The 25212-nt window shown below is 38.0% G+C and overlaps 1 protein-coding gene across 1 annotated transcript in view; it reads right to left on the bottom strand.

Annotated features, from left to right (window-relative positions):
* Nucleotides 1-5161: 5161 nt before the first annotated feature.
* The window catches only part of WDR36 (WD repeat domain 36), a 44136-nt gene continuing 24085 nt past the window's right edge, over nt 5162-25212 (bottom strand). Inside the window, exons 13-23 of the mRNA XM_069592673.1 lie at nt 24517-24631; nt 23861-24026; nt 23302-23410; nt 21341-21420; nt 16134-16241; nt 14350-14447; nt 13837-13982; nt 10734-10853; nt 10468-10549; nt 9085-9272; nt 5162-8120 (exon numbers count right to left, since the gene is read on the bottom strand). Of these exons, the coding sequence (XP_069448774.1) occupies nt 7971-8120; nt 9085-9272; nt 10468-10549; nt 10734-10853; nt 13837-13982; nt 14350-14447; nt 16134-16241; nt 21341-21420; nt 23302-23410; nt 23861-24026; nt 24517-24631 (1362 nt within the window). The 3' untranslated portion in view covers nt 5162-7970. The remainder of the gene's footprint in view (nt 8121-9084; nt 9273-10467; nt 10550-10733; nt 10854-13836; nt 13983-14349; nt 14448-16133; nt 16242-21340; nt 21421-23301; nt 23411-23860; nt 24027-24516; nt 24632-25212) is intronic.

The raw sequence follows: 25212 nt of genomic DNA, 5'->3' as shown, positions 1-25212 counted from the left end.
TGTCAGCAAAGTAAGGTATGTGCTTTTTAATATCCTGTCTAGGTTGGCGTAACTTTTCTTCCAATGAGCAAGCGTCTTTTAATTTCATAGCTGCAGTTACCATCTGCAGTGATTTTGGAGCCCAAGAAAATAGTCTGTAGCTGTTTCCACTGTTTCCCCATCTATTTGTCATGAAGTGATGGGACCAGATGCCATGATCTTAGTTTTTTGAATGTTGAGTTTTAAGCAAGACTTTTCACTCTTTTCTTTCAAAACCTCATCAAGAAGCTCTTTAGTTCCTCTTCACTTTCTGCCATAAGGGTGGTGTTATCTGCTTATCTGAGGTTATTGGTATTTCTCCTTGCAACCTTGATTCCAGCTGTGCTTTCTCCAGCCCAGCATTTCTCATGATGTACTCTGCATATAAGTTAAATAAGCAGGATGACAACATACAGCCTTGATGTACTCCTTTCCCAATTTGGAACCAGTCTGCTGTTCCATGTCCAAATAACAGTTGCTTCTTGACCTGACTATAGATTTCTCATGAAGCAGGTAAGATGATCTGGTATTTCCATTTCTTGAAGAACTTTCCACACTTTGTTGTGGTCCACACAAAGGCTTTGGAATATAAGTCAAAAAAGCAGAAATAGATGTTTTTCTAGAACTCTCTTCCTTTTTCTATGATCCAACTGATGTTGGCTTTTCGATCTCTGGTTCCTCTGCCATTTCTAAATCCAGCTTGAACATCTGGAAGTTCTCAGTTCACGTACTGTTGAAGCTTGGCTTGGACAAGTTTGTGCGTTACTTTGCTAGCATGTGACATGAGAGCAATTGTGTGGTAGTTTGAGCATTCTTTGGCATTGCCTTTCTTTGGGATTGGAATGAAAACGGACCTTTTCCAGTCCTGTGGCCACTGCTGAGCTTTCCAAACTTGCTAGCATATTGAGTGCAGCACTTTAATGCATCGTCTTTTACAATTTGAATTGCTCAACTGGAATTCTATCACCTCCACTAGCTTTGTTCATAGTGATCCTTCTGAAGGACCACTTGACTTCACACTCCAGGATGTCTGGTTCTAGGTGAGTGATCAAAACACTGTGGTTATCTGGGTCGCAAAATTTTTTTTTGTATCAGTTCAGTTCAGTCCATCAATTGTGTCCGAATCCCTGCGACCTCATGGACTGCAGCACACCAGGCATCCCTGTCCTTCACCAACTCCCAGAGTTTACTCAAACTCATGTCCACTGAGTCGGGGATGCCATCCAACCGTCTCATCTTCTGTCGTCCCCTTCTCCTCCTGCCTTCAATCTTCCCCAGCATCAGGGCCTTTTTAAATGAGCCAGCCCTTCTCATCAGGTGACCAGAGTATTGGAGCTTCAGCCTCAGCATCAGTCCTTCCAATGAACACTCAGGACTGATCTCCTTTGGGATGGATTGGTTGGATCTCCTCGCAGTCCAGGGGACTCTCAAGAGTCTTCTCCAACACCACAGCTCAAAAGCATCAATTCTTCGGTGCTCAGCTTGCTTTATAGTCCAACTCTCACATCCACACATGACTACTGGAAAAACCATAGCTTTGAATAGATGGACCTTTGTTGACAAAGTAATGTCTCTGCTTTTTAATATGCTGTCCAGGTTGGCCATAACTTTCTTTCCAAGGAGTAAGAGTCTTAATTTCATTTCTGCTGTCACCATCTGCAGTCATTTTTGAGCCCCCCAAAATAAAGTCAGCCACTGTTTCCCCACCTATTTGCCATGAAGTGATGGGACTGGATGCCATGATCTTAGTTTTCTGAATGTTGAGCTTTAAGTCAACATTTTCATTTTCCTCTTTCACTTTCCTCAAGAGGCTCTTTAGTTCTTCACTTTCTGCCATAAGGGTGGTGTCATCTGCGTATCTGAGGTTATTGATATTTCTCCCAGTAATCTTGATCCAGCTTGTGCTTCTTCCAGCCCAGCGTTTCTTATGATGTACTCTGCATATAAGTTAAATAAGCAAGGTGACAATATAAAGCTATGATGTACTCCTTTTCCTATTTGGAACCAGTCTGTTGTTCCATGTCCAGTAGTAACTGTTGCTTCCTGACCTGCATACAGATTTCTCAAGAGGCAGGTCAGGTGGTCTGGTTATTCCCATCTCTTGAAGAATTTTCCACAGTTTGTTTTGATCCACACAGTCAAAGGCTTTGGCATACTCAATAAAGCAGAGATATTTTTCTGGAACTCTCTTGGTTTTTCAATGATCCAGCAGATGTTAGCAATTTGATCTCTGGTTCCTCTGCCTTTTCTAAAACCAGCTTGAACATGTGCAAGTTCACGGTTCATGTATTGTTGAAGCCTGGCTTGGAGAATTTTGAGCATTACTTTACTAGCATGTGAGATGAGTGCAACTGTGTGGTAGTGCAAGCATTCTTTGGCATTGCCTTTCTTTGGGATTACAATGAAAACTGACCTTTTCCAGTCCTGTGGCCACTGCTGAGTTTTCCAAATTTGCTGGCATATTGAGTGCAGCACTTTCACAGCATTATCTTTTAGGATTTGAAATAGCTCAACTGGAATTCCCTCACCTCCACTAGCTTTTGTAGTGATGCTTCCTCAGGCCCACTCGACTTCACATTCCAGGATGTCTGTCTCTGGGTGAGCGAACACACCATCAGGATTATCTTGGTGTGAAGATCTTTTTTGTACATTCTTCTGTGTATTCTTGTCACCTCTTCTAAGTATCTTCTGCTTCTGTTAGGTCCCTACCATTTCTGTCCTTTGTTGAGCTCATCTTTGCATGAAATGTTCCTTTTATGTCTCTAATTTTCTTAAAGAGATATCTAGCCTTTTCCATTCTATTATTTTCCTCTATATCTTTGTAGTGATCACTGAAGAAGGCTGTCTTCTCTCTCCTTGTGGGTGTTATCTTTCCTTTTTTCCTTTGCCTTTAGCTTCTCTTCTTTGCTCAGGTATTTGTATGTCTTCCTCAGACAGCCATTTTGCCTTTTTGCATTTCTTTTGCTTGGGAATGGTCTTGATCACTGCCTTGGGTAGAATGTCACGAACCTACATCCATAGTTCTTCAGGCACTCTATTGTATATAATCCCTTGAATCTATCTGTCATTTCTACTGTATAATCATATATTTACCTCTAGTCTAAATATTTTTAAGTAGCAGAACTTAACCAAGGCTATCTACCAGAAATTCAGAGGATACATTATCCTTAATGGTGGAACAGTAAAAGCATTTCCATTTGTCAATAACTACAGAAACACAAACATCTCTAAGCACTGCTAGTATCCAACATTCTGTGCTGGATTGCTAAAGCAGTTCTAACTAAAAACTACTACGTGGAATGTCAGGAAGCGTTTAACAGAAGGCTTCCTGTGTGCTCTTCTGGGTCTATCAGGAATTCTGTTCCTTATTAATTCCTGAATACTCAGGAATTAAGAGGAGAGGCAAGCCTCTCCAGGAGGCTGAGGAATCCAGGCATTTCATTAATTTTTTTATACCGTGATAAGTACCCTCTTCCTTCTTGTGAACCAAATGGTAAAAGTGATTGTTTACAACTCTCTTTCTCCCTTTAATATGCATCACCTGTTTTGTAAGTCTGGAATTTTAATCTTTATCTTTGCTGAGAACTACCTTGTAAGACAGTATATATGCCCACACCAGGTTGATTAAACACCTTTGCTCCATCAGAGCTCTGGTTCCCGTGTCTCTCTCTTTCTCTCTTTCAGGCTGATTCCCTGGAGTGCACAGGCTCTCTGATTTCACTTTCCTGCCCGGGCTTCTAAGACCCTCTTGAGAAGGCACTCTGCACCTTCACCCCATCAAGAGGGCGCCTGAGGCCTTTGTGAACAGAGCAAGCCCGATGCAGGGGCTTCATTGGCTTTCTGCATAAACCAAGGAATATCAGCCTCTCTCTCTCTCCTCTACTTTCTTATCGGTCGACTCCGGACCCCCAGGTTCCCGTCCATTAAAGCACCTCAACAGTGAAACATGAATGTGCGTGTGTGCTCAGTCATGTCGCACTCTTTGTGATCCCATGGACTGTGGCCCACCAGGCTCCTCTACCTGTGGAATTTTCCAGGCAAGAATACTGGAGCAGGTTACCATTCGCTACACCAGGGGATCTTCCTGACCCAGGGACGGAATCCATGTGTTTTGCATCTCCTGCATTGGCAACCAAGTTCTTCATCACTTTACCACCTGGCAAGCCCTGAAATATGAATACTGGATAAAAAAACAAAGGCTCATCAATTGCAGAAGATGGGATTCTCTTGGATTTCCTAAATCTATACTGGCAAACTTTTAAGAGTTCTGCAGTGTCATAAAAGATCACTGTATAAAAAGCAAATTGCTTTTACTAGGACAGCAATAATCAATTATGAAATACATTACAAAAAAGACAAATTTCACTATAGCAATGAAAATAAAATCCCCAGAATTAAATGTCAAAAAATGTATAATTATATAAAGAAATCTTATTAAATTACGAGAATACCACTCCTGGTTTAATGAAAATACAGACTGTTTTCAAGTGAAAGGTGAAAGTCGCTCAGTCATTTCTGACTCTTTGTGACCCCATGGACTATACAGTCCATTTAATTCTCCAGGTCAGAATACTAGAGTAGGTAGCCTTTCCTTTCTCCACGGGATTTTCCAAACCCAGGGATCTAACCCAGATCTCCCACATTGCAGGCAGATTCTTTACCAGTTGAGCCACAACAGAAGCCCAAGAATAAGTGGACCACACAGTTCAAACCTGTGTTTTTTAAGGGCCAACCCTGCAACAGTAGAGAAATAGTAGGGAAATACTATTGCAGGGTTGACCCTTAAACAACACAACACAGGTTTGAACTGTGTGGTCCACTTATATATTTTTTTTTCAAGTATGTACAGTCTGCAGTTAGCTGAATTCAGATCATACAGTACAGATGCAGAACCACGGACATGGAGGAACCACAAGTAAGGAGAGCCAACTATAAATTATACTCAGCTTTGACTGCATGAAAGGTGGCACCCATAACCTCTTGCTTAAGAGTCAACTGTAATTCTCCTCAAATCAGTACTATGAATGTACTGTGACTAAAATCAAAACCTCAAAAAGATGCTCACCAACAGCCAAGAAATTTCTGAAAAACATTAGGAATGCATCACTCCCACCATTTCTGAAAACACACCAGAAAACTGTAATTTAAACAATGCATTATTTATTAGGAAAATTAAATGCCTTAATTAGAGAATTTAACACATAATAAAACAGCACCCCAAATCAGGAAGAATGGATTTCAACAAATAGTTTTTGGACTTTTGAATAGAAGCTTTGTATTTTGCACTCTTTACAGAAATTAATTCCAAATGGAGATCTAGATGTATACATAATTAACTTAGAAGAAAACACAGAACATGCTCTATCTATACTTTGTAATAAAAGTCATAAAAATATTTATCAATTTAACTATATATAAATATAAAACATCTGTTTAAAAAAGATACCAAAAGTAAAACTAAAGACAAGTGACCGACTGGGAGAAAACACTGAAACAGATGTAAAAATACTAGTATCTATATCCAAACTACATGAAAAACTCCTCACTAAGCCATGAGATAAAAAGACAAATCACTCACAGAAAAATGAGCAGTGTTGGCAAAAGGCAATTCACATGTCTAAAGCAAATATATGAAAAGATGTCCATCTTTACCTTTACCTACTAGTAAAGGTTTTTCCTAAACATAAACAATAAAAATGACAAATTTTCACCTATAAATTAAAATAATTTAATCACTGAAGTATCTCTTTAAAACTGCCTAACTCTGGCTCAGCAAGTCAAAGCTTAAGCATACAATAAATCCTTACATGCCCATATAATCATACAGGATGATACTCTTTTAGTATTGTTTGAAAATAGAAAAAAAAAAAAAAAAAGCAGTAAACTACCCTAGTGTCCATTATAGGCTAAGTAGGTTGTGGAACACTATACAAAAATCAACAGGTAAGATTAGGTGAAATTGTATTCAAAGAGACCACGTAGAAAAGCTGCAGAATGATATGCATATATCTATGTAAAAACTGAAGCTATACCATTTCCTGTAGCAATTACATATATATACATTCACAGAAAACATGGCAGTGACTAAATGGAAAGTTAACAATTGTTGCTTCTAGGAAAGGTATTGGGATTGAGTGTTAATCAAAAATAGACTGATGTTTTTACAAGTAAAATGCAGTCATATACTACATTTGCAATTTAAAAGGTAAAGAAAAAGCAGCATGCACAAACTGATACATTTCACAAAAAACATATCCTCCCCCAAATTTTCCTTTGATGGCAAACATACAGGAAAAATTCTGAAAGGTTACCTGCAAAAATGATGCTTTAATACTATCTAAAGCTATCTCCAATAAAAACAATATACTGAACTCCTGTATTTTCATTTGAAAAAGAAAGTTCAAGATTTGTCACAGTAATACAATTTCAGTTTAGAACTCTTATTATTGTTTTAGATATTTACAATCTTCACATTGTACATAACTGTATACTGAAATTTTGCCATATCTTTAGAATATAGTATTTTGGGCAAGGGGAAACAGTTTTTAAAATTAGAACTTAAGTGATAATTAGGGCTTCCCTGGTAGATCAGCTGGTAAAGAATCTGCCTGCAATGCAGGAGACCCCAGTTCAATCCCTGGGTTAGGAAGATCCCCTGGAGGAGGGATAAGCTACCCACTCCAGTTTTCTTGGGCTTCCCTGGTAGCTCAGACAATAAAGAATCCACCTGCAATGCAGGAGACCTATACAATCTTCACATTCTACATAACTGTACACTGAAATTTTGCCATATCTTTAGAATATAGTATTTGGGGCAAGGGGAAATACAGTTATTAGAGTTAGAACTTAAGTCATTATTAACATTTAGGCAATGGCTTTACTAAGTTTATATACATTTCTAAAAGAACAAAGCACAAAACAATGCTGGCTTATTCCTTTAGCAGGTTACTGTCAATAATTCTACCTTTAACAAGAACACTGCACCGCTAAACAAAAAACTTTGATAATTAAAGTTATCATTGATCAGCTTCTTGTGAAGACTATTCCTTCGGAGGTTATTCTGTAAAACTATATCCTAATTAGAATGGTACTGGCATTCAGGTACAACCAGCTGAATTTTATGAATGACACTACTTTTAACTATCAAAAGTTTGAACTTTTTATATTCTTATTTTATTCTTAAAATAAGCTTTTAAGAATTGCTTATTATTAATTCACATATTGCTGAAGTCTTGAACCACACAAACAACAATGATGAAAACAGGGAAAAGTGCCAGAGCTGTCTGGTTTCACAATAGTTATGATAGAAAAATGCAGTCAGCAGTTTCTTTCGAAATAAAAAGGTCATGAGTGGGGAAAATTTCCCTTACCCATTCCAGGTATCTGTTCAACTGCCTGCTATAGCAAGTTGCCTTGTGAAAGCACCTCTCATATTAAAAAATTTAAGTTCCTTTAGAAAGGGCACAATGGAGAGAGGACTGGGCCAGTGTTCTAACTATGTTTTCATCAAAGGCCACTAACGAAAGACACATGTCTTTTTACCTCATAACATGAAGGCACTTTTTAAACTATATGTCACTTTTAACTTCAGTTTAACTTGGTAATACTTTACATGAGATATACCAGCATGCCTCAGTATGTTATAAACATTCAAAAAACACAAGCTTGGTGACGACAATTGAAAAGAAGTCATATCCAAGTACCTGATGAAGAAACTCAGAAAATGAAACTCAGTCTTCATTGGAGAAGACTCTTTACATCTTTAAAACAAAAGACAGGTGTAACTTTATTTCAAGAAAGTATTCAGCATTTGAAGTGGAGTCACAGTGGCTGACTAGTCAGTAGTGGTGGCATTTACTTTCCTTTCTCACTGAAACTTAGAAAGCAAGGGTATGAGTTAGATTCAACCTCTTTAATGTAAAAGTCTTTGACTTAGCTACCTAACTTTATTTTTATAACAAAGCACTTTTAATATAATTTAAAACACACATGCTTTGATTAAAAAGTGACTGTAAATGGATCCAGTTTTCTTCCAACTGTGACGCCAACTTTGTCATTTCTTCCAGAAGTACTGGCTCTGAAGGAAGCATTTTCAGGTGCAACTGAAAAGAAAAATGATAGCTGAACATTCAACGTAAGAAAAGTAAAATTTTGTTCATTCTGGATTTAACTGTTTTACAAGGAACCTCAGAAGACACTATTCTTGATTTTTTCCTTAAAGGCTGGTTTATTACACTCTTGCATCTCCCTCTCCTCTGTTATGAGTCTTCATGGTTCTGTCACTCTCTCAGTAAAACTGAAGTGATGACTCTCCTCTATTTAAGGAGAGTCCTGATACACATCAAGAAACAAAGTCCTAGTCCTAAATTTACAACTGTGGTAAATTTGGGGAAAAATACAGGAACAGTTTGCAGTATTTCTAGTTTTTTAATCTACATACTACCATCTACAAATTTACTTTTAAAATAATTTCAAATAATTAAGTCAAATGAAAACTTTTTTAGATATTTATGAGATAAACAATCTATCTGCTATCACTGAAAATCAGCATCATCTACCTCCTTCAATATGTTAAAGTTCTCCACTATATTTGTCATAAAAACAACTCTGTTACTGTCAAATCATTTGAAACTCCTTCAACCAGGACAGAAGTAAACCTCACTTTTTTCATGATCATTAAAAAAAAAACCCTGCCAAAATGTTATTAAATAAAAAAGCTAATAGGTTAATATACTGATTGAATGAATGACATAGAAGTCAGGGGGTTGAGTCAAAATTGTGCTGAGCTAAAAAACAGAAGTCAACAAAGAACGCTGACAAGCTGCTGCCCCATCCAGCTATCCAGTATGGTAGTCATGAGGCCCAGAAAGCTGTTGAAATGAATTAAATTTCTATAAAATGAAAAACTCAGGTTCTCAGTCACATCAGCCACGATTCAAGTGCTCAGTAGCCACACGCAGTGAAGTGTGGATACAGAATGTTTCCATCTCTGCAGACATCTCTATCAGACAACACTTCTCTGGAGGAGGGCAAGCTGTGAAGTGCTGTCTCACATCTTAGACTTACCTTCAGAAACAGGGCGAGGTATGCCTGGGCCAACTCAAAATCACGCTTTCTGTCCAACATCATCCCAATCATCTTCAAGAAGCTCTTCATAATGTCTATTGAACCACCACAATCAGGAGACAAACTTCGAAGCTCTGTTTCAACTCCTGACGGGCCTAATTCTTTCAGAAGGTTAACAGCAGCTTCATCTACATTGTTTTAATAAGAATCCAGTTAGTATCGACAATCATTTCATTTAAGAAACTAGCTTTCATTTCAAACCTAACATATATTTAAATTTGCATTTTTAGCAAGTTCTTTCTATTAAGGCTGTTAAAATCTAATTAACACTTAGCACCAGACATTTTAACATGCTTATAAGTCAGTCAGAACAAATCCAATATAAGAAGGCTATAGAAGTATACACCAAGTTATTAATAGTATTTGCTAGTGAGAATAAGATGAGGTGAGGGAATTTATTTTTGTATTGTTTATAAAAATTATAAAAGTATCACTTGATCATCAACATTAATACTACAGAAATATACGTGGGGGAAAGACTCCACCTTACTCACCACAAATCTACTTTTCCCTAGAAGTAAGCACTCTTATTTCATATATATCCCATGAAAACATAGTCTATACACTTCTATAAGGCATTTGATATTACAATGGCAATGTCTATGCTTTTACGTTTCTGCAAAAGGACAATACCATCGACAAGAGTCTAATACATTTTATTTATTGTTTTTCAGTAGATATTAAATAATAGTGCTTCTCTTCTTTGTTCCCCCATAAATATACCAAGTCACTCCTTTTATAACCCTGCTACTCTTTAGCTATCAGTACAGGTGCCATTCTTTGACTTCTGCCAATGTGCACTCAAGTGATACTGGCATGAAAACACAAAGCAACTGGGTCAGAAGACAAGAGGGCAGTCAAACGGGAGAATGACTATAATTCTGTTAACTGCTCACAGCTCTCATGATCATTATTAGCTACAGATTGTAGCTTTCAAAATTTACAACATTCAATTTTTAAAAAAAGCCTTTTGGTGTGATAATTTGGTATTATCTGAAATTTCCTGAAACAACCGTCTACTGCAAACTGCACTGCAAATCGCACTTGTAAACAGAAATAAGAGCAAAAAAGAAAGATTCCAATTTTCCATACAGATGGAAAGAGAGGGTCTCAAAAGACTATCATCATCTTAACATTTGAGTGTCGTGTCGCTCACCTACTGTAAACAAAGCAAAATCACTTCAGATTAAAACCAAGATTTCAATCCTTTTGGCTTTTATTTTCAACTACTGAGAAATCTGCTAATATTTCACTCAATTATCTTCATATGAAGTAACATAATAAGCTGAAATACTTGGTAAAATATTTTATAATTTAACTTACATTTATTATTTACCAGTCCTTCCTCAAGTTTCAAGCAGAAATCTGATTTTTGAGCCAAAATTCCAAGATTTACCACTTTAGACTTAAACAAAAACAAATACACATTATTCAAAAGCCACAAATGTAACAAAAAGTTTACAGTTTATGACTAAAAGCTAGCACTAATTTACTCTGTATCTGTAACACTGGGTCTTGGTTAAAACTGCAAATGTGCAGCAGACAATGCACCCTGTGTCCCCGAACGCTCCCTCTAACCTGGCTCTCACCTGCTGAGGACCACTGTTTTGTTCAGGTGCAGCAAATCTGGGTACAAGACCAGGAACAGTCGGAATGAAAAATGGTGCTGATTTGGGTACTCTGGGTGGTTCCTTTGGTTTATTCTTTTTCTAATTAAGAAAAGTGAGAAAAGGAAAAAAAGACTAGTAATTATCTTGCCAATAGTTTCTAACATTTAATTCCCACTTAATTTTTAAAAAGCCCCAAAAGTAAAAAAAAATAAGAATTAAATTCAGATTAGGATACTGAAATGAAATCCCAAACAACCAATATACCACAGATATCCTTAAATCGGGCTTCCCAATGCAAACCTCTAGTACTCTTGTTGATAAGGCAAAGGGAAAATGACAGAGTTCAGGAGAAGCTCTGAGGCAAAAACAGCTCATTTTCCTGAAACATGAATATATAGGTGAAGAAGTAACAAGCAATTTTGAACTTCTTTTACACTGAAATACAAGATGGGCTAGAAAGCAAAATTTACATAAATGCTCAACAGTTTTTCAAATTTCTCTTCTCCAAAAGAAATCTGGAACCAGAGGTAGTCTCTTCCATTAAAAGTAATTTAGTAAATTTTGTGTGTAGGTATGAAGCATTCCCGTAATTCTTCTATTTTATTGGAATTTTTATTTTTCCTTAGTACTTTGTGTTTTTAAAAAGCAAGAGAATACTACCGTTCCTTCATAAAGTATTTCAAGTGTCAGCAAAATTCTATCACAAAAATTCCACTGGAATCCCCACGGACAGAATTCAGTTTTGGTGACTACATTGTAACATATCACTATCTCAAGAGAATGTGATGGACTCTTAAGAAGTCTCACAATTTCACCTTACACTACTCATCTTCCATTCTTTAGGAACTGGGGGGAGATTTGCTTTTTGAAAGAAAGTCAGGGCTATCTGTGGCCTCTTGGAGCCCACAGCAATGCAAGCACAGCCTTCTTTGTGATGGGGAAACTGTAGTAACGTAGTAAGTCAGTTACCCTTCCTAACCCACTGTTCTTGAGTTAGAAGGCAGTCACTGAGTTGTAAATAAAAACAAAAGGCTTTGGAGCAGTTCCATAGGGCTCTGGAATTAACCTAATTTCATAAAGGAAACCGTAAGTATAAAAGTTAACCACAGGACAAAAATAAAAATTCTAATTTCTTTCATTCAGAAGGAAATTAAAATACCGGAGGTGTTATAAAGAGCATTCATTCACATTTCTCTGTATTTTTATGCAGAACAAACTGTATCTTAGCAAGAAGAGTACCCACCAAATTTAGCTCAATTAATTGGGCATTATTCTAACTGGTCCGCTCACACTCACCTACTTGTACTTTATGTATTGCTCTTACAGCCATTCCATAAACTACTTCCTTTACAGTTGATAGACTAGACAATGTAACTATGTACCTAAACAACATAAAGTGAAAGTAAAAGTTGCTCAGTCGTGTCCAACTCTTTGCAACCCCACAGACTGTACAGTTCATGGGATTCTTCAGGCCAGAATACTGGAGTGGGTAGCCTACTCCTTCTCCAGCGGATTTTCCCTACCCAGGAATCGAACCGGTATCCCCTGCATTGCAGGCAGATTCTTTACCAACTGAGCTATCAGGGAAGTCCTAAACAATATACCTTTATACTGAAGCCCAATCTTTCAAAAGGTGAGCAATAAAAAGGAGCATTTTCAAATTTTGAGTCAAATGACCATGTGAAAACTTCTCTCTTTTCTTACCCGAGACATGTATGCCTTTTCTGGTGCCAATTTACTAGCTACAAAAATAGTTAGGACAGCATGTCATAGTTATCTGCCAGTGTTCCTTACACTTTTTTATGCCAGCCCATAATGTGACTTAGTACACACATAAACTCTAGTGACTGTATGTCTGCTCAGTGCTGTGCTTAGTCACTCAGTCATGTCCAACTCTGCGACCCTGTGGACTGCAGCCTGCCAGGCTCCTCTGTCCATGAGACTCTCCAACCAAGAATACCCAAGTGGGTTGCCATGCCCTCCCCCAGGGGATCTTCCCAATCTAGGGGCTGAACCCAGGTCTCCCACATTGCAGGTGGATTCTTTACCATCTGAACCATCTGGGAAGACCAGGTTAAAGCGTCTGCCTGCAATGCGGGAGACCTGGGTTCGATTCCTGGGTTGGGAAGATCCTCTAGAGAAGGAAATGGCAACCCACTCCAGTATTCTTGCCTGGAGAATCCCAAAGATGGAGAATCGTGGTGGGCTACAGTCCGGGGGGTTTGCAAAGAGTCGGATACGACTGAGTGACTTCACTTCCTATCTCTCATCCAGGGGACCTTCCCAACCCAGGAATCGAACCAGATTGCAGGGAGCTGCTTTACCAGCTGAGCTACCAAGGATGCCTGACTGTATGTATATATCTAACCAAGTTGAGTTTCATAATACAAAACACCCTAATTCTCAGAAGATAATCTCTGAAATTTTCTAGTCTGTATGTTTCAGTTGCTTTTGATACTCACAAATAGTGGTCATGAAACATGCTTTGAAACACATTAATTCATACCATAACTGTCCATTTCTCATGTAAAACTGTACTCAAGGACAAAGGGCTAAATTATTTTCCACTGCTATTATCTCAGGATGCTATCTACTACCTAGTTCATATTAATTTATGTGCCTGAACCCAAAAGCAAACCTTCCTGTAGCAGACAGAGCAGGGTGTGGTATGATAAAGAGCGACTGAAGTTTAATTTTAAAAAGACCAGTCAAAGAATTCCAGTCCCCAAATGTCCAGAAACAGAAACATCACACATTATGATGACTTTCCCCCTCATTTCGTAAGTTAAGTGAGGTCAGGCAAGGCTTAAAACACCTGATTTCTAACAGCTCTGTGGTTGCAGGCTATACTACTGCTATATTTGAAGGTTCTTAAGTGCTCTCAAAGTAGACATATATACATGGAGAAAGTCTTGTAATAATACTAAATTAAACAGCATTCAGCTAAATGGTATTTGCTTTACTATCTTAGGCATTAACTACTCCACCTAAAGACCTCCAAGAAAGGGAAGTTATCTTTATTAAAGAAAATACTTTTGGAATATGTCTTCAGGGGCCAATATTAAGTGCACTATAGTATTACCTTAATAACATCAAGATTAAGAAGGTTTCTCCACCGGGATTCAGGGAGGAGTGACAGAGTCACCAACTGCTCATCCAGCTGTTCTGGGGAGTCATACTCTATCATTTCATCACTTGGTTCTACAGTTTCTTCTGATAATTCTACATCTTAAAACAAAACATTTTCAAATTAATGCTGAAATTTTTATCATATAAAAGCAACTCAATTACCTTCAAATCCATTAGTATTTCATAACCTGTTCACTCAATATAACTTGTAAACTCTATTCATTTTCTTATTTTCTCATATTAAGTACAAATTCCATCGCCAGACTCAAAATATTTCTCCACTGTTTCACATGAATACTCCATCAATTATGTCTTTGTTTATATAAAGATTCATGAAGTCATTCAAAATACTTCATTAAGATAAAAAAATATTGTGATTGAATGCATTAACCTTTGCCTTCAGTGGCAATATCCTACAGGTTAGGTTTATTATATTATGCTTCAAAAATTACTAGATTTTTATTACCTTGGGTTTGACAAGTACCAGGAAGCATCACTACTGAAGGAACGTAATCTGCGGGAAGTGGCCGTAATGAAACAACTGAATACAGGGAAATATTGGACCTGAGACATAAAGAACATAAGCAATATTACAAAATTTATTAAAAATGTTTTCAGAGAAGCTTCGATTACTGGTGACAAGCTCCATGATCTTGAACTTGGCTACAAATCACAATCACTTGTTAAAAAAAAAAAACTCAAAAATAGATAGTATTAATTTCAAAATGCTTTGACTCGTATCCCAGATGTCATCACAAGAAAGCTGTCTATAAGTATTATAAACAGAGACTTTATTTTTAATGTAGCACAAAAAAGTACTTGGCAGATCGGTAGTGGATACTATTTTTATAATGTAACATAACATCCACTCATTTACGCGGCTTTGATAAATGGCACCCTTCCCCTGAGGGAACTGCAGCAGAAGGAGAGAGGGGCTCAGAGCTCTGAGCCAGAGGGCGATTACGCGGCCAGATCTCGGGGGTGCTGAGCAGTCATGGGTCCCCGTCTCTAGAACGGTCCTTTAGGCCAGATCTTTGGGGTGCTGAGCAGTCACGGGTCCCCGTCTCTAGAACGGTCCTTTAAGTGCTCCCTGACCCTGTGCCATGGCTCTGGACCTGACTAATCCGGTCCACATCTGACTAAGCAAGATGTGAGTATCTGTCCCAAAGTGGGCTGATCATATTGTTTCCTGTACATAATGAATTGGGAATGGGAAATAAAACCTGGAAAGACCAAGCTCTGAGTTATGTTAACAGCTGCACTATCTGCTCTGCTGCTGAGGCACCACACCACCACTCTTCTCTTATCCTGACTGTTCAAGCCTCAAAGATTCCAGGAGATACTCCATTCGGCTTATTAAGGTGACCAGAGTCTATTTCTATTATATATTAAATTTATTTTCACATCCTAAAAAGTCAATTGAAAATCTTGTAAGTAGAAAAGGAATTCATTTTTTTCTCTTCCTCAATAATAAGAGTTTAATTTTAAACTCACTTATCCTTTCTGCAAATAGAAGTCAAATAGGGTAACAAAAATCAAACATGTTCAACTCTTTGCAACCCCATGAACTATACAGTCCATGGAATTCTCCACGCCAGAATACTGGGGTGGGTAGCCTTTCCCTTTCCCAGGGGATCTTCCCAACACAGGGATCAAACCCAGGTCTCCTGCACTGCAGGCAGATTCTTTACCAGCTCAGCCACCAGGGAAGCCCTATTATTATCCTCTCTGCAAATAAAAGTCACAGATTAAAATCTGTGGCTAAAAGATAAAAATCAAACACATGTAGCTTAGAATATACACTTGAGCTGCTGCTGCTGCTAAGTCGCTTCAGTCACATCCAACTCTGTGCGACCCCATAGACGGCAGCCCACCAGGCTCCCCTGTCCCTGGGATTCTCCAGGCAAGAACACTGGAGTGGGTTGCCATTTCCTTCTCCAATGCATGAAAGTGAAAAGGGAAAGTGAAGTCGCTCAGTTGTGTCCGACTCTTAGCGACCCCATGGACTGCAGCCCACCAGGCTCCTCCGTCCATGGGATTTTCCAGGCAAGAGTGCTGGAGTGGGGTGCGCTACCTAAATTATCAAGCAGAAGCTGACTCGACTGTAGACTTAGGTGAACTTTGTGACACTTCCATTTTATAAGTCAAAAAATCCCAAAAAACTGAAGGGCAATGTTAGCAACTATGACTGTCTGACATCACCTTCCTTTTCTTCTTACCCCAGAAAGAACTATTTATGAGAGAACTTACCACAGATAAACTCCAAGGTGGTCAACATGGGAGGTGGCCAGAAAGTCTCCAGTCGGGGACATAGTGACATTAAGAGGAGCCGAGTCCAACAAGAAGCTGTCTATAAGACTATAGAAAGAACCAAGACGTTAGTCCTTCAACTCTACTAAAAAGCACACAATTCACAAAATATCATTTTGCTAAAAGAACAAAGGGTAAGAGATGCAGAAAATGTTTGCTTTTATTTTTCAATCACCAACACCAAAAAGTCATCACTAACAAAGAGCTCTGTCAACTAAGCTACGATGGGAAAATAATCTCCTCAATGAGAAAGACCCAGAACACTAAAGAGATCAATTAATTTTTAGAGAGAGTTTCAATAACAGGGAGAATACAGGAGGCAATGCTGTTTTTCTGGAATGCCATTTTGGTAGGTTCGGAAACAATTCTGAAGATGTCACACATTTAAAATAAATTATCAGCACTCTCCTGCATTTGTTATGCCAGTGAAAATAACAAAAGGGGTAGGCAACAGAAGAAAGGAATAAAATGGCCACGGGAGAATGGTAGTGGGGGAAAAAAGTTCGAGCAATTCTGTTTTTCAAACAGGTAACCGCGCGCTACACAGCAAACAGGAAATTGAGTCCATGTAGCACCAGCATAAAGCGGTTCACGGTTCTAGCCCCACGGACACTCCAGATAGCCGTGAGCAGGGGCTGTGAAAGCTGGGGAGGAAAAGGGAGCAACGGCTCCCCAGAAGACGACGCACAGCAGGCTCCTGAGGGAGAAGCGTGCGCAACGATCGTGCACCTCACAGACGGGCAGGACGTCTGCAGATGCGGATGGTCAAGAAAGCGCCTTCTAAGGGAGGAGGAATGTGGAAGGCGAGGCAAGGGGAGCCGTGTCCAGTGAGGAATGCAGTTTGGTCTTGAATACCAAATATCTGAGTTTGTTTTATCTTTGAATCAACAGAAAGCCACTACAGGCTTTTGAGCAGATAGCGGTATTTCTACTTTCATAAGAAAATCTGGCAGTAGAATGTGGAATATATCTGAACAGGAAGAACACTGCGATTATGGCAGCAGTCATCTAACAAGCAGGGAAGATCTGAACTAGGATAGTGGCAGCGGGAAGCGAAGCGAGGCAAATTTAAGGAGCAAACAGAAAGGCCCAACTCGCGGGCACACTGCAGACGAGGCTTCCTAGGCGGGCTGAGAGTGTGAGTACTCTATGCACCTTAAGAGGGGTGTGCTAGTTTTAGTAAGAGCTGTTTCAAAAACTACTTTATTCACTGAAGCCATTACATTATCCATGCGAAGCCATGGCAAAATGACTGAAGTTCAGAATCTTCAGTAATTACATTATTTCAATAAAGAAAACAACAGGAGTTAACACTTTTTTCAGTGTTCCATGCTAGGAGTATTCTGAGCACTTGTGACTATTAATTCAATCCTCACAGCCCCATGAGGCAGATCCATCCTTACTATACCTGTTAAAAAAATGAGGCCCAGTCATACTTGCTCAAGGTAGAAGGTGACAGAGACATACCTGTCACCAAGCAGTCTGCACACGTAATCAAAAGAGCTCAGCAACACCGCTGCTGACACTAAAGGTCCAGCAGACAGCACACACACCCAGGTGACTACAGCGCGACTCACGGAAACACTCTGAGCAGCTCAAACGCGACACGGAGGCAGTGACTAAAGGACCTGTCCGTGACAAAATCTTTCTCGATTTGTTCAGAGTGATTAACAATCATAAACCTTAACTAATGAATACAAAACAGTAGGACAGGACCAAAATTAGCAGCACTACAAACAAACTAAAGTGGGCTCAGGACAATGACTGATGTTTAAATTCTCAGTATGGGAAAAAAATGTGATTAATAATCTGTCTGATTTCTGTTCAACCATTCCTGGAAACTCACAGGAACACCTGCTTGGGGGATCAAACAAATTGGGGAAAAGGACATTTGCTAAACACTTTTTATATACCAGAGACTGTCAAATTATTTAATTCATTTAATACAAACAACCCAGAGAACAACCACTATCTCAATGTACACTGATGACTAAGCCTAAACTCAGGAATTTTAGATCTCATCATCTCTTCTTTGTCTTAATACTTCCTCACTGAAGTGTGTGTGACGGATGAAACTCCCTGACGTGTTCAGAATCTATCTGTTAAAGAGGAATCTACTGCTTGAGCAAATTTATTTTACTTGATACTGTAATTATTTTGGCAAATTCACTGTGGTCTCCACAGCTGTTGAGTGTGGGTAGACTGGCCTTCCATTATGTAAAAGCATCAAGTCGAGGAAGTGGTTTCCACATACACAGCATGTTTTACATGGCCACAGTTGCTCATGAAGCCTAAGCGTACAGGTTTAATCCCAGACCTAACTACCATATTGTTACCATTTTAACATTTTGAAAAAATGTTAAAAAAATCTTCACTGTAAGGGGTCAAGTTTTTAAGCACGAAGTCCCACGCATACAGGTGACATTCGCTCACTTCTGATTCTATTCTAAACCAGTGCAGACAATGTCTAGATGCTCAGTCTCCAAAGTGACGGAACCCTCAATGAATGGAACAAATGGAAAGTTTTGCCTCAGCGGGAAATGCAAAGCACACTCTATTCCAGCTATGCTCACGCAATGCCCCTCAGAGAGCAGGGGCTGGGTGGACAAGACCCAACAAAACGCAAAATCTATTAAAGCCATTTAATTTTATATTTTTCTCACCCTGAAAAGTGTTCAATCTAAACTCTTAAGAGATTAAAAGTAACCATAAATAAAAGGTGGTAGCAGATGACAGATAATTTCAGGGACAAACATTTCAACCTCACTTCTCTGAGAATGCTACAAACAGAAGAAAATTTTCCACACTTAAAGAAACCCCTTTACAGGAAACAGTTCGGCACCTATGCCTTTGTTTTGGACAGACACAGTCAGTCCCCGAGGGCTGCATCTGCATGCTACCACACCAGAGGTCTACTCACACGGCTCCACGTGCAGCCTCTGTAATGAGTGTAGTCACTCTTCACATATTTAACAGGTTATGTAAATGATGAAACTGCTTACTGAAGAAAAAACTAGGAATCCCCAAAGCTTGTCGTACTAATTATGTTTAAGAAAACAGTGAAATAAAAAAAGCCAATGATTACCTACAGCTGTATGGTCCTTACTGTATCTTCTACATCAAGAAAACCAAACTATCCTTAGAACAAACCCAAGCAAGGCTGGTGCCACATCTGCTGGGAAGTCTCACTTTCTCCGACGCTGACCATAGCAAAATACCACCGACCAACTATGCTGCCTTGGGCAAATCACTCACTTCTGAGCCTCCATTTCCTCATTTGTGAAACGGGACTAAAACCAGTACCTCCCTAACAGAATATGAGACAAGATGAAAACTAAAGCACTTGAAGTGCCAGAAGTCCATGGAAAAAGTCGGCTGCAGCAGGGCGGCAGCAGCTGTGGGAGACTGCTCTTCAGCCTTCTCATTTGCTCCACTTCAAATCTTACCCAAAGAGGTTGTTATTTGTGTCTTTATTAAAAGCATACTTTGGTACAACCAGTGTAGATATTATCATCTTTTAACAATCCCTATGGGCCTCATCTCTCGCTCTTGCGTTCCCCCAGCTTAGTTTCTCTGTATTCACTTAAAACTGTCTGTGTTCACTGAAAAATAAGATACCAGAGTTGAATGTCAGATTTAAATGTGTTCATCTTTTTACTAAAATAAGAAATTCAGCAAAAAGCCTTATGCTGAGTCAAAGATTGGTGGCTCTGAATGCTACTTTCGGATCCTAATTTTTCCAATCCCAAAAAAACTGACCACTTTTAAAAAACATTCTATTTAGTACTATTGAACATTAACCTCCCTCTCTCATCTCATGCGAACTAAAACTACTAAAAAGGAGAATGAAAAGGGCAAAGTGTCAACTCTATTTCCTACACAACTTTCCTACCACAAAGCAAATCAAATTATGTTTACTTTTAGAAAACAGAAGTCCAAGAAGTAAAAGACTAGTCAACATTTCTAATGGTACCTTAAAAAATTTTTTTGTTTTTTTTTGTTTGTTTGTTTTAATTAAGGAAGTACTAACTTGACTGAACTTTTTGAAGCTGGAGGATAGTCTACTAATTATTTCACTTGACTCGACTCTAAGTAAAAAAGAGATACACCTGTAGACAAAGCTGCCTGGTTATCAGAGCTGGCCCATCAGCGGCACTTTTGCTGTTTATAGTCCAAATCCTGTACATAAGCTGTATAGCCAGCTGTGTCTCATTCCTGAATCAAACTTGAAGGGAAGTACAGACACAAGGGTTTTTCCTTTCTAAAGGTCAAACTGCTTTCAGGTATGAGCTTATCTAATTCCTGAGAAGCAAGAGGAGCAGAACTGGACAGATCTTAACTTAGCAATATTCCTGAAGACTGAACTGCCTTCCCGGTCGTCTTTTCTCCTTCACCTCTCTTTCCTCACAGGTACGTTCCATCCCCATCGCTCCTTTCACACTCCACCTAAGCAGTTCTTTGGTGAGTGATATGACTGCAAATTCTGTGTATTCCTACATAATTTTTAGCAACAAATTACTCTCTGTAGGTTTCCACTGATCAAATTATTTAACAGAATTAATGTTTTCTCTTCAAGTGCTGATTTAGTAGCATGTTTCAACCTATGACAGGTTTCTTAACACTGTTGGGTTTTATCCAAATCTTAAGACACACATTTCCATTATGTTAAGGTATCTAAATGTCTTCTTTCAAGAATTATGTTAGAGACAGAAAATATATAATATACACAAAGTTAAGGGTTCTGACCTCTTAATTCAATATCAACAACAACAAAATACAAAACAATGCTCAAAAAAGTCTGCAGCCCTAAAGTATGATCCCTAGTCTGGAGTATCAAAGAGTATCACAGAGTATCACAGAGGCCGAATGAGCTTTGTTAAGTGAGTTCATGCAACTCACTTCTACTTCTCAATTTTGCAGGAATAGAGAACCTAAGAGACTGGAACTTCCTCACTGTTATCTCTTTCAGCACTAATCTCTGTGTTTGAGATCAAACACACTTCAAGGATAAAATATACGTCAGGTTAGAAAAATCTCCAAACGCAGTCACAGTCAAAAAGTACCTAATCTATTGACAACAGTAAAAGTCACGTGTGAGGACAATGACTGAGAAGACTTCTGATAAGGTTAGGGATTTAAAAACTCACCACCCAGACGGAAGGTCCCAAGTTCTAATAGAGCAATCCATTGATGCACTTATTAACCAACGACCATCAGGGCTGAAAGTCTTTAAATGAAAGAAAAACATAAATAATATAGGTGTGTATACATGTATGTATGTATCTACGTATATTTGTATCTGTATATTTAACAGTCAGAGAATGTAAGAAATGAGAAGATAATGCACACTTCATTAAAAAGGCATGATGCATGAAAGGTAGGCCACCTCATAAGAAAACGCCATCTCTTATGTGCCCCTGACGATACTGCTAAGCACTAGGTTTTTACATGAATTATAAAGCTTTTAAAAATGAATAGTACATAGTTTTTAATTTTTACTCCATAATCTATTTATGGACAATTAACAAATGTTTGACTACTGTTTTTAACATAAATCTGTGCTGACAACATTCAATTAGAAATATTTTATTAGCCTAATTTCATTCATAAAGTATCTATGAAGCTTTGAACAAAGCTACATTTCCAAGAAGAGTCTATTCCAAAATGATTTTAAAGAATGCAGATTCTCTTAATGTAGAGAAGTTACTGAGGAAGTCGTTCTCACTTGCAGATTCAGCTAAAAATCTTTTCTTCCTTAATGATGTTTTAAACATAATTTAAAACCACAATAACCATATTTTCAAAATAAATTTAAACAATAAACTACTTCTGACACCATAAAGAAGTTGTATCTTCTCTATAGATAAAAATGGAAAAATAACATGAGGTTTAAACCAGGTCAAATGTGAAGGAAGACCTAAAAGGAAAAACTTTTCAAGTTTATATTGAAGTAGATTGTTCATCCAAGAGACTAAACACACCACAGGGATTATGACCACTGGTTTAAGGATTATGACCACTCATATTAGCAAATGATAGTTGGAATAAGTGAGCTCCAACTTGGTCATTGGGCTGCAATGACACTATGGAAACTTAAACCTTACAGTACAGAGGAACTCAATTGACAGAAGGACAGTGCAGATAATGAGGAATGGGAAAGTAACTCTGACAGCTGACGTCACGTCACAAAGGCTCATAGATTTAACTGAACAGGAGTAATTTATTCTTGACTAGGAGAAACTCCACACACACAACTCGAAAGGAAAGAAATAGGAAGAACAAGTTGGCCCTGACAGATGTTTTCAAAAATGAAACTTCATCAAAATTACTTCACTCCCGCCCTCATCACTATAGATGCTGTCACAACAAATTCTGTTGATGAGTAGTTATGCCAATTTCTTATCTGCAGAACAACATAATTTCCTGGCCATCTCACCCCTATTTTTAAGGAAATGGGTACACACTGTAAATTCAGATTTTTGGTGTGAGAATTGGTAAGTAAATGCAGCTTGTGGGGGTGCCACTAAATAGCTAGGAATTTATTTGTTTCAAGTAAATCAAGATATCTGCAACTGATGTAAAGTCTTCAACATACACTGTTTAAACTGAGTACTTCTTACCATATTTCCCACCGTAAGAACATAACAGTAAGATAAAATACATATTCACTAAACTCTTTTGAAATTAAGATAAACACTATAAATAACACTAAACTAGAATAAACCAAGTATCAGATATGCCAGGTCTCCTACTATTCATTCATTATGCATGCAGGAAACAGAAATGAGTTCTCTCAGCTTAGTTTAATACTAAGTCAAAAATGATACTTATGTTTCAACAAATCATTCTGGCTTTGTTTAAAGAAAAAATGAACTCTTGGATGTATATTTTAATCTAATGGCATTATCCTCTTGAGAAATATTAAAACTTCTTTTCATTCTAAATTTTCCTTAAAAAAAACCTGCTTTGAAAATTATTCACTTTGAACATCTCATATGATGAGTTTAATGCTATTAAAATATAGCAGTTTCTATTATTAGGACACTTTTAACCTAAACAGAAATAGAAATGAATCAAGTTTTATTTTAACATCTAAAGTCTGTTTTACCATGTCATTTATTTGGCTTTGGTGTCCAGAAAACTCTCTGACAATCTTCCTAGTTTCTATGTCCAAAACACTAATGGAGAAGTCGTCCAAGGCAACTCCCAGAATGCCACTAGCAAGACAAATACATTAGTTTTAATAAATGAACAAATACAACCTCTTGAAACTAAAATCTCACAGTTATTTAAGTTTCGTTAATCAAGTATACCTGTGGGGGAGGTTAAAAAAAATGTTCTTTCATATGAAAAATTTGGTTTTTGTTAAATTACATACAGCTGACCACTTTACAAGAGGGTTAGGGCACTAACCCTCTACAGTCAAAAATCTGCATATAATTTTTACAGTTGGCCCTCCCCGTCCACAGTTCTGTATCTGTGGATTCAACCAACAATGGATTATGTAGTGCTATCCTGAATTATTCAGTGAAAAAAAGTTGTGCATAAGTGGACCCGCACAGTCCAAACTTGTGATGTTCAAGAGACTACTGTACTTTACTTAAATTAAGAACTTTTTCTAAAAACATCAAGAAGAAAATCCATCATCATTAAAAGAAAAACTTTACCTGTCTCTATGTAGCAGCATCAAATTTGGAGATGAATCAAGGCTCATAGAATGAATTAAAACTTTGTTTTTAAAGTTCCAGAACTTGAGTACTCCTTCACTACCAGCTGTAACTGCCAACTGGTTTAATCCATCCACTGCAACACCTCTGACAGATCCTTTATGGGCTTTAAAGCATATGTTAAAAGAAGAAAGAAAAAAGAATTGCAATGGCCTCTCCAAACACTGCACAAAGCATGGCCACTTTATCTGAGTATCTAAGTTCCCACTATTCAACTTCCCTAAAGTCTTCAATGTGGATCTTAGGGAACAGAGGGAAAACTATTCCACTACGTGAGTGATAACAAAATCCACCATCAGGCTGATGCCATGGAAGGTTTCAAAAAATAGTTAAGATATTCTGTTTAATGCAAGGAGAAGGAACCAAACACTTAATCTCTACAATAGCCACTTTCCCTTTATACAACTATGACTCCATTCTCTTCGAGTCCTTCAATACGGTGTTCTGCCGCATAGGGTTGGCGATGCCCCATATGCAACTTTAGCAAAATGCCTGGAACTCAAGAATTTAATAAATACCAGTGACAGTTACTAGCCTTTTACCTATCTATAATACTTTTTTAAAAAAATAGGAAAAAGGAAAAAAAAGGCCGATACCTTGATCCCTGCCGAAACTTCCCCGGTGTATACCAGACTGCATGTTATACACATCAACAGCTCCCGATGAGAGACCAATCACAGCAAAGTTTCCACAGGAAGTTATATCTACTGCCTTAGGAAAAAAAAAATTAACACTAAAGACACAGAAAGTAACTAATATTTTTATTATACTTTATAGTTTCCAAAGTATTTATCAACTGTCTCATTTTTTAAAAAAGATAATAAATGCATTACTTAAACATTTTCTTAAACATAATTATTTTGGGGTGTATTAAAAATATCTCCTTGATTCTGCCTCCCTTCTTTAAGTATGGAGAAATCCATACTTCCAAGACGGCAAAAATATAACCAAAATTAACTTGATTGAAATTTAAATGGCATACCAACTGGTATTTGATTTTTATTCACAACAGTGCTGAAGTCAAAGCATTCCATTGCCTGATTTCTTATTACCTTACTTTACTTTTGTAATTGCTTCATAGCAGATACAAAAGTGAAACCATATTAGTTTCAGTTCAAGGGAAAAGTCCCAAGCCATTTTAATTACAACTTTTTATTTTTTAAGGGAGGAAATATACAAGGTAACTGGAGAAGGAAATGGCAATCCACTCCAGTCTTCTTGCCTGAACATACCATGGATGGGGAGCCTGGGGGGCTTCAGGCCATGGGGTCGCAATGAGTCGGACACAGCTA

This window comes from Ovis canadensis, chromosome 5 (assembly GCF_042477335.2).
Source record: "Ovis canadensis isolate MfBH-ARS-UI-01 breed Bighorn chromosome 5, ARS-UI_OviCan_v2, whole genome shotgun sequence".
In the NCBI taxonomy this organism is placed as follows: Eukaryota; Metazoa; Chordata; class Mammalia; order Artiodactyla; family Bovidae; genus Ovis; species Ovis canadensis.
The sequence above is the reverse complement of the archived record's forward strand: the minus strand, read 5'-3'. Positions and strand labels throughout refer to the sequence as shown.